Raw genomic sequence first — 13,538 nt, 5'->3', positions numbered from 1 at the left:
ACGGGGACCAGATAACCGAGCAATACTCCAGCATCGATCTGACCGGTGAACAAAATAAAGTCTTCAAACAACAAGCATCTGCGAAGTCACTGGTCACACGTTTATGTAGACCATGAATCCTCCTCGACTTGACAGTCGACTCGACGGCTGACTATGTAGTCAATCTGGTGAGAGAAAGAGAGACCCGTGTCAAACAAGATGCCCAAGTCCTTAATGACCTAAACAAGCTCAACCAAAACCTGGTCAAGGGAATAAGAAAGAACAAAAGGGGTGCGGGACCAGGTAAAAGTAATAACACTATATTTTGCCGGACAGAAGGACAGACGGTTTTGATTACACTAAGTACAAAAACGGCTAGGATAGATTGTAAAACAATACATTCAAAAGGAGAGGATATAGGATAGAAGATTTCTAAGTCGTCAGCAAAACAGAGGAAATCATCAAGTGGTAGGACAGTACTGCTATCATTGATATACAAAACAAATAACAGTGGACTTAAGAAAATTCCTTGCGGTACGCCTGCACCTGAAAGAAAGGGAGAAAAAAAGGAACCTTTCAAGGAGACTCGATAACTACGATTACACAGGAAAGAACGGAACCAGACAAGTAAGGAGATATGGATCCCAAGACAGGATAATTTTCAAATGAGGAGTGATTGGGGGATACTTTCAAAGGCAGATTTGAAATCGGGGTTGAGACGAAAGGTAAGAGGTAAAACACATTAGGTTAGTGGATGTTGATCTTTTGGGGATGAATCCATGTTGTCGAGAAATGATGGAAGAACGAGTAACATACAGAAAATAGGAAAGGAGAATTGTTTCAAACACTTTGGCTATTGCACATAGTATGGAAATGCCTAGGTAATAACCGACTGACGATTTATTGCCTTTTTTATATGCAGGAATAAGCCAAGCAAGTTTCCACAAGGAAGAAAAGGAGGACATACACAAAGACAAGGGGAATAGTTTTTTTAAGAAGAGGAACAATCGATACACTGCATTTTTTTAGTACAGATGCAGGAATTCCTTCTGGGCCAGGCCTATAAGACAGTTTAAGCAAGTTTAGGGCATTGAGGACGGATATATCACCGATGATGCTGGAGGAGTTACGTTTGTACGAAGTTAAAGTTAAAAATTTGTAACGAATAAAGTTTGTACGAATAAAAAATTTGACTGCCTTCCAAAATTGCTCATAGATCTCATAGATCTGCTTCGATTAGAAGAGTAAGTTAAACATATGGGATTGAAAAGGATAATGGGATTGAAAAGGATATGGATCCCTTCAATGTAATTTGACTTGACAAATTACTTAGACAAGGTCAAAGAAGGGATTAGAAGTTAAGTTAGTGGTTTGAATCGATGGCTTACACAGCCTGCATCAGGATGCTCCAAGCAATAGATACCCTAGAGCACTAGGCGAAGCTATAATCCAAAGTCTCCATCTGAGAGCAGACTGAGTAGGCTGAGCGCGCACGATTCATCTGGACGAGCAGCAGTCCGTAAGGCACCTTGTTGAGCACCAACAAGTACAGTATCGACCATTGTTCTGATGATCGTTTGTAGCAGTGGAAGGTGACCAGTGGCCACTTTTTTATACAAAAATCTGTCGATCATCATTTTCCGCAAGCTTTTGTTCATGATGGCAGGTTCAAGATGATATGTGAGCTACTGGATTACCGGCCTAAGGCCACGGATAAGTTGTAGAAATGTAGTCTTTATTCGGGAGATTCCCAGCACAAGCAATGTGCTAAGCTCCGACTATTGGGCATCCCTGTTCAGTGTCGTACAGATTCACCAGCAACGCTGTTTTAGTTATGACGGGGATCTGGAGATTGAGCTCACTTTGTCTGCGTGGTAGGATCAATTGGGTCAATGGGATTCGACATCCTCTAGGTTCGTTCCATTACAGACCAGACCAGACTGTAAATAACTTTAGCGAGATTTTGGAAAACTTGTTGAATATTGCAGGCCCCTTCTAAAGCTTTGCAATTGTTTAATGGAACAAGAGATTTTCAATGGAACTAAGAAACCTTGCAATCAGATTTCAGTTATTTTATGGATCAACATGTTTTGAAAAATATCCTAGCAGAACATCAGAAAGGTAATAATAGAAGAATAGAAAGATCTTAAAATAGATAAATTCTTCATTTCGTGTGCAATCACTTAATTAATTATGAAAACAGAATAAGTAAATCAGAAAAAAACGCAAATGAAAACATTTTTAGATTTAAGGAACAAGTTGCTTAAAGACGCGAGTTATCTTTTCTTACATAAAACACAATTAAAGAGTACAATGATTGATTGCCAGAAGCCAACTAAACTGTTTTATTGAAATTTAGCACCGAGCCGACTCCGAAGGTTTTGTGTTTGGGTCAACTCCATGTGTTGACCCGATGTTTCCGTCGATGTTGCGGTGCGCTGTCAAACTACTGACCAGTGGCAAATGCTGATTCCCTGAAAATACAATTCAGCATTTATTGGCGAGGTGTGTGTTGCTTACTAGCGTCTTAATAAAATCTATAAAAACATAGCTTATGTTACTCAATTGAACTAGTGAAAAACTAAACAAAATAATCCATAAAAAATGGCAAGATGGCTTAGAACCGTCACACTGAAATAAATAAGTAAAAATAATTCATAAAAAAAAACACAACCGTAACAAAAAAAAAAATAATTAAAATCAATGTGAAGAATAAAAAGCACCAAAAAGAAAGATCTATGAACTATAAGTTAACGAGGACGCAAGAAAAACCAAAGTTAAAGTTAAACCAATTAAGAAATATTACATACTTGGCGTACGTCAAAATCTTACTCAAAATCCTTTCTATTCCTTGTTTAGCTATGCCAATTATTTAATGAAACACAATACTATTATCTTTCTCCGCTTATCACCGACCGCGAAAAAAAAAACACATGCACAACACACAACCCACCAGAACCACCGCCGGAAAAACCATCAATAATGGGACTGCAGGGCCGATACCGACCGGGCGACATCCTGCGGGGCAACTGCACCTCGATTAATTCTAAACCGCCAGCAAATCTGACGTGGACGATTAATGACGTACCGGTAAGATTTATTGCCCCATCACACCCACACACAGCTACATAGTCGACCGATCCTCCCGGGTGGGATGTGGAAATCACATATTTGCCTCCGACACCACATGCGGTCTATTGATTTAGGGCAAAAACGCATTCATCAACATCGCAGGCTCGCGTTGTCATGGTGTTTTTATGAGTGTTTGTGCTACGGATTGCATACTTTTCCGCTTTACATGGAGACAGACAGCATAAATGGCAGAAATACAAAAATCGAGTCTGTTTTTCCATGGTATTGGCTTGTTTTTGTTCTGATGTTTCTATGAATCTCACTCTGTATTACGATTTATATTAATTCTCGATAAACACTCAGCATGAAATTTTTGAACACAAAACGTGCGACAACCGTTTCATCTTTAATCACACCGTCGTCTCGTATGTTATGCCTGCCTCTGCCCTTCCAGAAGTCATCCTAATTTGTGGTTTCAGCAAGCGGTTGCAAAAAAGCATCCGATAGTCTACCATCCCCACCGGGAGGATTTGTGTGAAGTGATGAAAAGCAAACGGCTCAATCGGCGAATCATCAGTTTTGCCGTTGGCCACGGCTTCTTCCATGCGCACCGGGTGGCTTTCGGGTGGATGGAAATCGAATTTTTCGTAATTTTCATCCATTTCCTCCGCGGGAAGGAATGCTATCGAACGATTTGTAACGATGAGCATCGCAAAACGGATCGCAGAAAGAGACAGCGTGAGGAAGACAGACAGTGATTTACTCTTCGGACAGATCTTGGCCGAGACGTCAAACATGGGTTGCGGTTGAAAATCCCATTCGGAAGGGAAATTGAATTTACACTTTCTCCCCCCTGTTTATGGCGAGCATCAAATGTGTGCGTGTGCCGCGAGTTTTCATTGCTCCGCACTGTGACGACACGCTGTCAGCGCCCATCACAATGAAGATGAGTGTTTTTGTGCGTTTCTGCGTTTCTGTGGAGAGGCTTTCTGTGGAAAATTTAATTTTCCCTCCTGATTGGATAGTATGTATCTGTGTGTATGTGTGTACGCCAGTCCGCGGGATTGGTTTTTGATTTTTAAAGTGTACTCAATTCGGCAGTGGAAGTTGTTTAGTTATGATGGTACTTACCGATAATGGTATTGCAAAATTCGTTTTTGATTAAATAATTGTTTGAGCTGCTTTTTTCCAACATAATGTTCTTTTTCCTTTTGACAGATCATACCACAGTACTACAAACAGTATCGACCGATCAAGGATACGCACACGGGACTAGAAACGTCAATACTAGGGATTAATATATTGGTGTCACACGCACACTTTATTAAAGGAAAACTCAAGGTAAGGTATTGATTAATATTAACATAACGCTTTTCATATTGACACGGAATGGTCGGCTTCAAATATAACGTCTGTTTCATAAATCTTAATCAAGAACACTATCCTTCAGGTGTTTGGATTGTTCTCCATTTCCATTATTTCTTCTTTAAGAATTTAATTTCTTTTCTGATATTTTATGATTTGTTCAATATATTCTACTTGATCAATGGAACCTTTAAGTAAACTACATATGAGCCTAGCAATCACAAACAAGTTGGGACTTCAAGAATTTTCCTCAAATTCTGTACTTCTTCTAAAAAGTGCTTCCCACGAATAGCATTCTACAAATAAAAGGCATTCAATGTAAAAGCATGGATGAAAATATAGTAAGCTTAGAATTTCTGGTTAGAAAGATTACCATTGAAACTGATTATATTCCAGGATGTATTAGATACAAGGCTTAAAATAAATACTAGTACGGATCCAAGCCAGATAGAGGCCAATAAAAAAGTATTTGGAAACAAATCTGGAGAAAAGAATTTTGTTTCATAGAATGGGCCTTATTTCTAATGGTCGTAATATTATATTGCACTTGAGTCGTCAGTCTTGAAAATGCATCTTATGCCAAAAACAATTTAAGATTTCTTCCTCTTGGCTTAACGACCTTCTTAGGTCATGCCGGCCATCGAATGGCTGACTATACTCTCCGACACCACGTAGTTGGATAGACAATCATCACTACGGAGGGATGGTCCGGATGGGATTTGAACCCTGATCCTGCCGTTCGAAGACCGACGCTAACCATCACCACCGAGTCGCCCCTTACCGATATGGTATTGCTATCAAATCCGAGACTTTATTTTTATTTTCAAAAATGTGCACAAGCCTTCAAGAATTACCAAGCAAGATTCTTGTTTGGAAAAGTACAGTTTTCTATTTTTAACCTCTTTCCAATTGTTAAAAAAAATCATTCATGTCCAGGATATCTATCGTAAAACGGTTCTTTCCTGCAATCACTTTTCACTGCTGGGAGTATTAAGATTTTTCCTTTGGAAAAAACTCTGCTCGAAGAAAGAAAACCCTGATGAGATTGTAATTAATATTTAACACTACGGTAAATCATCCAGAAGCAAAACAAAACGGGCCGGTTGGATAAAAAGAGGTAAATTAGAAGGACTACTACAATGGGATCCTTCCGTCCACGGGGTGACAAATCTTTTCCGGAAGGACACCTGCTAGGTACCGGAGAACCGGTGAACTTTTCTGTAAAGAATCTTGATGGAAAACGTGCGCCACAGGTCAGGCAGGCATGGCAAATGTTATCATTATTCTTTACCCGGGTGACAATCGGTGAGAATGCTGACGGATGGTAGAAGAGTTGTAACCCTTAGGTTACAAGAAACGATCGTTCGGAGTTTTTTTTCTTCCTCTCGTGTCTTTCGTATAATTCTTAAAAGACAAACACTCCCTCCCGGAAAGAACTCTTTCCTGCCAACAGCACAGAAAACGTAAGACACAGAAGAAGAAGCAACTACAAAAAAAAATCGCACAATTCATTGTTGAGCAAACAAATGAAAATGGAGCACAGCAAAGATCCGGATCGCTAGGAGCGGCTGTAGCAAGCGTTCTATCCTGCTGCAGAACAAATGCTGTTAATTAAAAGTTTAATTGATTCAAACAACGAGTACAGCAGGCCCCGGAACCGGAAGCGCCCGTTGACGCTTCGACAGAGAGAGAAAGAGTGGAGGAGGCGTCAAGTGGAGCAAAGTTTCTTCCGGTACGATTTTCCTCTTTCGGGCTTCACACTCTTACCTGTACCTAACGTGCGAATAAGGGATATTGTGCTAATGCAAGGGATTTGGACACGTAGCATGCTGGGTGCAGTGATCCCAACCGGAAACTGCATCTGCTATGGATGCTTCCTGCTGATCAACATTGTTTCGATTGTTATTGTTTCGCTTTGGCGCTACACTTTAACCTGCATTCGGCCCGTTTGCAATCGTTTCCAGCACAGCAAACATCAACGATAAGCAAATCGATCATTTATTCTTCCCTCATGTTTTTGTTGCTTTTATGTGTGTGTTTTCTATTTGGAGTACAATTTAAGTTTAGACATAATTGTTTACATTAAATAAATCGTTTTTTTTTTTTTTTGCAGCTTAAATGCCAAGCGACAATACATCAAATCTATGACGAGAGTAGTGAATGGTACGTGGAAGAGGATCGACCTCGAATACTGGCGACGGGTTCCTCCAGTGGCCACAATCTGAATCAAATCTATCAACACTCGGTGTACGATGGAGAGCTGCCCGATCAGAGCGATATGTATTTAACGGTCAATGGATACAAAGGTGAGTTTAGAAAACTATGCAAGCAGATGCCGTTGTCTGGAAATGATTTTTTTGTGTTTTTGATGTGCAAATTTCATACATTTATCCACTTGTTTTCTTGACCCAGCTTTTAAAATTGGAAGTTTTTAGAAGTTTTATGAAATTAAAAAGACGGTAAACATGTTACGCAAACATAAAATGAATAAAGTTGCTCGTTCAAGAGTCTTGAAGAAATTAAATTCGATAATTTATTTATCTATTTACTTATAATTTATTGATTATGACGGTACAATGCCGTATGGTCAACACCGCTTTAAATTATATAAGGTTAAGGCATTTCCTCCTTATTCCTCGCCTTATCCCGAGCATATGGCCTTATCGGCTGTGGATGGGTGGATAATTCGTGGTTGTTTTCCAGTCCTATTTTGATTGTTGCATGTATATTTTTCAGAAGGGTGTAGTTGTGAATGGTCCGGTAATATTGTTTTATTTTTAATTATTTCTATTATGTAGTAAATAATTTTATTTGATTTTGAATTTGACCAAACATTTGACAAGTGCGTGTTATTTAATTCGTCAAAAGCGTAGTGAGAGAAGTTGGAAGTCGTTCAAATCCTAATTTCGATGCCTTTACTCAAAGTTGAGCAGCTTGTACGAAAAAAATCTGTATTATTTTCCCATGAGATGCATTATATCACAACAATACCGGGAATTGATTGAACATTTTCAAATGATTGTTCAATTGTCGATTATTAATTCTCGAAGTTTCCGACGTATCTTCCCTCCTTTCTGTCATTTCTTTTTTATGTCCCCGCACGATCCCTTTGTTCTCGTTCACTTTTAACGATTCCTGCGCGCCGCACAGTTTTTGACACAAACGATCTTGTTTCGTCATTGCAATGCTTTTTCTGATTATTAGAATTTTGGCATCATTCTGTCTTCCTAACGTTAAAGATTTTTTTCCTCTTTTGCTTCTCAATGATTCTCTCCTTTAATAATTGTGTGTCATTTTCTTCTCTATTTACTTTTCCTGTTCTTGTTTCTCTTCTTTCAATAAACAGTCTGTCCTCTTCAGTTTACTATAGTTTTATAGTATTATAATAAGATAAAGTTTTGGATTGGTTAGTAATGCAAAGTGAATAATTTGGTTTTATTCACGAAGAACGGCCAGGCCGAATTGCAAACAATTTTATTGATAAACAATAACAAAATTTCTGAAATACTCTTTGTTCGATATTTTGCACCATCCTTCAAAAATTGCCAAGGATAACAAACAATGGCAGGTGCCATTGCATGCCGAAGTCATGCTTATTTAAGGATAAAGTAGAGAACATGCATAAAAATGCATGACTGTTGTGTAAACATTCCAGAGAAGAAAAATTTAATATACACATGAGATATCGCTTTTAAATCAACAATTCTTGGTACTATTGTACTACAATATAAAGTATGCAATCCGCGGAAGAAAGTATATGCTTTTAAAAACAGCCTTTCAACGCATTTTTATATGCTTTTTACATTTTTACTGGTTTGTTTATCTCTGATATAATTGTATGCAAAATGAAGGCTCATTACCGGTCGTTCAACACCGCAAGTATGTGTTGACTTGTGCATATCACAATGCATTTCCTGCTTGGGTAATGCCTCATTCCAGCCATGCTCGGTTTAATTTAATTTTAAATCAATGTGTCGTCCGGTTCTATTGCAGCATTTGTTGTAGATGTTGTGAGAGGGTCAGGTGTGATTATTGATCAAGTGGAATCAATAGAAATTCACTAACTATTGATTTTATTTTTAACCTTTAATTTTAAATATTTTCCTCGACCGTTCTCTAGTTGAATTTCCCATCCCAAAAATTTCTACACATTCTGTCACATCATAAATCTTCCCTTGTTAGATCCTCTTTGATTGTACGATAAGATTCTCTCATACTTTTCCGAAAAGCTCAACGGCCCACACACATGTATGATAGTTTGGGCTCTTTCCACTGCTGTTGCACTCTGCTGGGTGCCGCTCGATTAGGGCTTGTAAAACACATCCAATCGAGACGATACGATACCCACCACGGAAGCTCACTGTTTCACCATATCTGCATTTTATCGCCTCATAAATTCAACCACAGAAGTATGTTAATACAATACCCGCTCAAAAGCTTCACAGAAAGCGAAGACTCTCCCTGCATAGCGTACTCGACGTACCGAATCGCCCCCAAGCAGCTAATGCTAATGTAGGGGGACACGTGCGAAGTAAGTATTGCTTTCAACACACCACACACCAAGAGCGAATGCATCAAACGGTGCGCGAACACGCTTCAGGACACGCTTTGGTCGAATCGGTGAAACCTTGTCTTGTTCTTGCTGGAGTTTGCGAAACGTTTTAGAGCGATACAATCCGGTTTGTCCTTGCCGAGACGACACTACAGGAAGATGCACATATTTCTGGTGCATGTTCCAATTTTTGGGCTTACCCATTTACAGAACCCTAGTCCTGACCGTTCTCAGGACATTGCTGTCTGGTGAACGATATTAAATATAAATCATTACCGGAAATGGATGCCGAATGGTTCGGTTCTTTCCCTCTCTTAGGTACTCTGTCATGCGTGGTTTACGTACGATGCTTCGGTGGCAAGCTTTGAGCGGTTTCAAACGGGAATATACGAGGAGTTTAGTGTAAGGAAAATTTCGTTTCCAAAAAGCAAAGCTCAGTGGTGTGTGTAGTATAGTGAGGGGCATTTTCCGGGGTGAAGACGAGATTGTGTGAAAAATGGTCACAATAATTCATGTTTCCGCCACTTTGCTGAGTGAATGTGGTGAAAGAGAGTTTTGTTCGGTTTAAGGCTCGATGTAAGCTTAAACGCTGCTGATGGAGATGGGTCTGTTTTAGTGTGTCTGCGGGATGCGTATGATGATGGAAACTACTTGATGAACGGATTCCGCAAAAACTGAAGAAAAAAACGCTATTTACATTATGTAAAACTAAACGTGCCATAGAGCAAATGTAAAAGATTACAGATTGTTATCACATAATCTGTTAGATAAATGGGAAACACTTAGTTAAAAATCAATGAGATGATTGAAAACTTTTAAGCTAGGACAGAGACATGTTAATAATTTTTCTTTTAACTAGCAGATAACAGTTTTTAAAAGGACTAACAGCTAGAACGTCTAGATCAAATGAATAATTTTTGTAGATCAAATGCGTTAAATTAAGTTTCAAGGCATTAGAGTTATTTGCTTCTGCATGCAATAGCTACTGACACAATCAACTAACAATTCGTGATGGAGTGCCAAAATGTTATCTGATACGTAATATTTCTAGTTTTAGTCGTCGCTGGTCCCGTAGTGAGGACTGACTAACCAACTATGTGGTATTGGCAGTCTATTTTTCGATGGTCAGCATAGCCTTAGAGGTCGTTAAGCCAAGAAGAATTAATTGTCGCTGGAGATTGTAAGATGGTTTTACGATTTTCCACGGTTTGTCGTGAGGAGAACGCTTATTAAAAAGCGTAATATGATAGAAAAAAATGCTCTTAAAATAAGGACAACAGAAAACAACAGAAGACTTTTATACATACATAAAAAAAATGTAATGAATACTCAAAGACACAAATAGAAGAGCCCAAACATTTTTGTAATTTGCATTCCTTTCGAACTGTTTGCAAAAAAATAAAACAAAAACACTGCAAAACACAACCTAATCTTCGTAGATAATTTGCATACTGCTACGCGTTGATTGTGGTTTTGGTGCTGCACATGGAACTGCCCTTTGATACCATTCCATTCCAAATACAAATAAATTTTGCATTAATTGTTTTAGTGCATTGAGAGAGTTTAATATTTATCTGTGTATTGCAGTTGATTCCCCCCAAAACTATTCCCTTAACCGATTGGCATTATCTTCTGAGGTTAAATTGTTGCATCAGCACCGCTTCTGGCCTGTCCAGCCCTAACAACTCATCCACTCCACATGCCCATATAAAATACACCCAAAGGAATTCCTCTCGAGATTCTTCCAAATAATTTCTAGTCCAAATATTCAGACGGCCAATCGGTTTCTATTTTCTTTGAATATCTTTCCAATTTTACGTTTCTCCGGGCCCTATTTTCCCCCGGGAAATGATTCTAAACGCCAAAATTCATCCTTTTTATCCTGCTCAAGCTAACACGAAAAACAAAGGAAGAAACTCGTACACGGGAAAAGATAAGATAGACGTGCGGTGTGCGGTTAAGATGATATAACCCCGTCTTCCTTCCGAAATTGGCAAAAACGGCTTTCACTGGATAGAGGAAAGCCATCTTTCGATCTTCATCCTACCAGGACCGGAAAACCGAAACTCGTTGCTGCAAAATTTCAGATAGCTTCCCCGAGCTCATTCCGGTGCCTTCCAAGTGGTCCAATAGTTTTCGAACCACTTCGTTTAGCAGTGGCCCAAGGACTAATAAACCTTCAAGCCTATCCAAGCTGCACCAGCATCGAAACCCTTGCGGACGGTATACGGTTTGAGACTTCCGAAACTCGTTCAACCAGTTCGCCCCCAATCATACCCGCTAGTTACATCCTCATTCTTCATCGACATTGTGTATGTATGTCCAGTTCCGTTCGGTGCAACATTTCCCCTGCCAACCTGGTGGGGGGGTTTAGTTTTGATTTGAAAAGCTTCGGTGGAAAATTATACCATTTATACGCCGGCCATTGACCACCGCCAGTATCACCACCATTACAGACTTCCGGCTGGTAGACGGGAAAACACCAACGTCTTGTCTTGGCCAGGGTTCCGGATGACAGCAGTACCCCAAGTTTTATGGATCATAAGTTTCGCCACAAGCATCCCAATTCCTTGCATTCGCCCAACCTCGTAACCCGAAACCCGAGTGCTTCCAAGGATATCTTTGAAGTTCATTGCGAATTGGATACCTCACTGGTAATCAAATAGCCGACGCAGACAAAAACATCTACGGTCGAGTATTTATGATTTGAATTTCCGTTCCCCGAAAGTTTCCCCCGTCCCGAAACCCGAAGGAAAGGAAGCCAATGGGATAATATTTCGCACCGACTTGTACACTGTTGGACGTTGCGGAAATGAGACGGTCATAGATTTCTAAACCAAAGCAGCAAAGAATGAAAGGGCTATTGGCGGTAGAAAACGGAACGGAAAAACAGTTTCTTTATTGCGGTGCATTGATGAGAAGCCAATTTGGGAATTCCTTTGTGGTAGAAATTGGCTAAAGGGCTCGTGGTTGGGATCGGTTTGGGAAAATCGAAGCATTTTGTACGGGCAATTCAAATTATTCCAATTAGTACCTCTTTTTTATGATATTTTTTAGTTTAAATGACCTTAAAATAGGCAAGTATGCAATAAAAATTATTATTTTTGGTACAAAGTCTCTCGAACGCACAATTCTTAACTTTGAATTGCATACTTTTAGGCGTTTTATCGTTAAATTATTTTAATTCTAATTTCGGTTTGTTTTTCCAAATCTTGTTAAATAATTTATGTTTTATATTTAATATGCAACATTGCTAAATGTAAATTAAAGATAGCCTATTTGCTAATGCTTATTTTATTCTTCTTTTTAGCGGATAAAACACCCACGTCCTCATCATCAGCCACCCAGCAGGTCGGTGCGTACGTAAAGGTGGGCTGGATTGCATTCTACATCTGCACAATCTGCACCGTTCTGCTGTACTCACTGCGGATCGGCATATCCTGACTGTACAACCTGAAGGAAGTGATTAAAATATAAGCTAGTGGCCGTGTTGCGTGTCGACGAACAGGAATTATGTTGCAACTGTAGCGCTTCCCAGTACACAATTTCCACAAAATTCACCCAAAAAAGAACAAAAAATACACGCGAAAGTCTCATTATTTGGGAGAGATGTGAAAATAAAAACTCAACCCCAACATGCCAAACTAAAGCCTGCATGCAAGCGAATGAATAATAATGCCTTGTAGGATGGATTACACTAATGGATGAATCGCACAAACACACACAAGCATTTACACAATTGGCCTGGTCTGTAATGAAAAGCTTAAGGAAAATGACTACAATCGCTTGTACTGTACAACTGAGTAGAAATGAGTTAAGAGCATTGTTAGTTTAAATGTTTTACACATGTGTTGCGTTTAGTTGAACTAGTGCCTAGACGAAATGCGCGAACCGTTTCGTTTAGTGGTACTTCAAGAAAATGCTAACAATACCTTGTACATATGCTAGCCGTAAGTAGTTCAAAGTGGTAAATGTACACTAGCGAGGTAAGAATGGGATAAAAGGAAGGTTTTTAAGCAAGAAAAAAAGAAACCAAACCCCCATTTGCAGTCTTAATGGGCTCAAACGCGTAGAGAAATCAACCACAAATGTAAATGAAACAAGCTAAGCAAGTAAAACAGTGTAAAACGAAGTGTACATAGAATCAAAACTCAATCAAACATGCATTTGTTGGCACACCAACCGTGAACGTGTGGGAAAGCAAGGTACATGAGCTGCTAAGCACGATGGCGGTCGTGTTCATTTTGTATCGATAAATATGTGGTTAATACTAAGCGTTGGAGTGGATTGTCAGGTTGCAATTTAAACAATAAAATTCGTATGTTAAAAAAAAACCGGTGGTTATTGTTTCTGATTCCTGTTTGCTCATTTATTGTAACGAGGTTTCGGACATTGAAGCAGTTTGATGTACAAGGAAATTTTCAACGTTCAGGTGAATGCCTTGACTGTTCAATATTCAACATTTCTGTGACAATATCCGTTTTTTTTCTCCGCGTATTAAAACAAACTTATTGCTATTTTATTTGGTAAATTTCTACGAGTACTTCCCCTACTCTTATTATTTCTATCC

General features: G+C 39.2%; 1 protein-coding gene across 1 annotated transcript in view; it reads left to right on the top strand.

Annotated features, from left to right (window-relative positions):
• Window positions 1–12,481, top strand: part of LOC126565026 (uncharacterized) — a 42,115-nt gene extending 29,634 nt beyond the window's left edge. Inside the window, exons 4-7 of the mRNA XM_050222166.1 lie at window positions 2,936–3,069; window positions 4,270–4,392; window positions 6,530–6,722; window positions 12,279–12,481. Of these exons, the coding sequence (XP_050078123.1) occupies window positions 2,936–3,069; window positions 4,270–4,392; window positions 6,530–6,722; window positions 12,279–12,412 (584 nt within the window). The 3' untranslated portion in view covers window positions 12,413–12,481. The remainder of the gene's footprint in view (window positions 1–2,935; window positions 3,070–4,269; window positions 4,393–6,529; window positions 6,723–12,278) is intronic.
• Window positions 12,482–13,538: the final 1,057 nt, after the last annotated feature.

The sequence above is a fragment of the Anopheles maculipalpis genome, chromosome 3RL (genome assembly GCF_943734695.1).
Source record: "Anopheles maculipalpis chromosome 3RL, idAnoMacuDA_375_x, whole genome shotgun sequence".
In the NCBI taxonomy this organism is placed as follows: Eukaryota; Metazoa; Arthropoda; class Insecta; order Diptera; family Culicidae; genus Anopheles; species Anopheles maculipalpis.
Note: the sequence above shows the minus strand (reverse complement) of the source record. Positions and strands in the feature narration are given on the sequence as shown.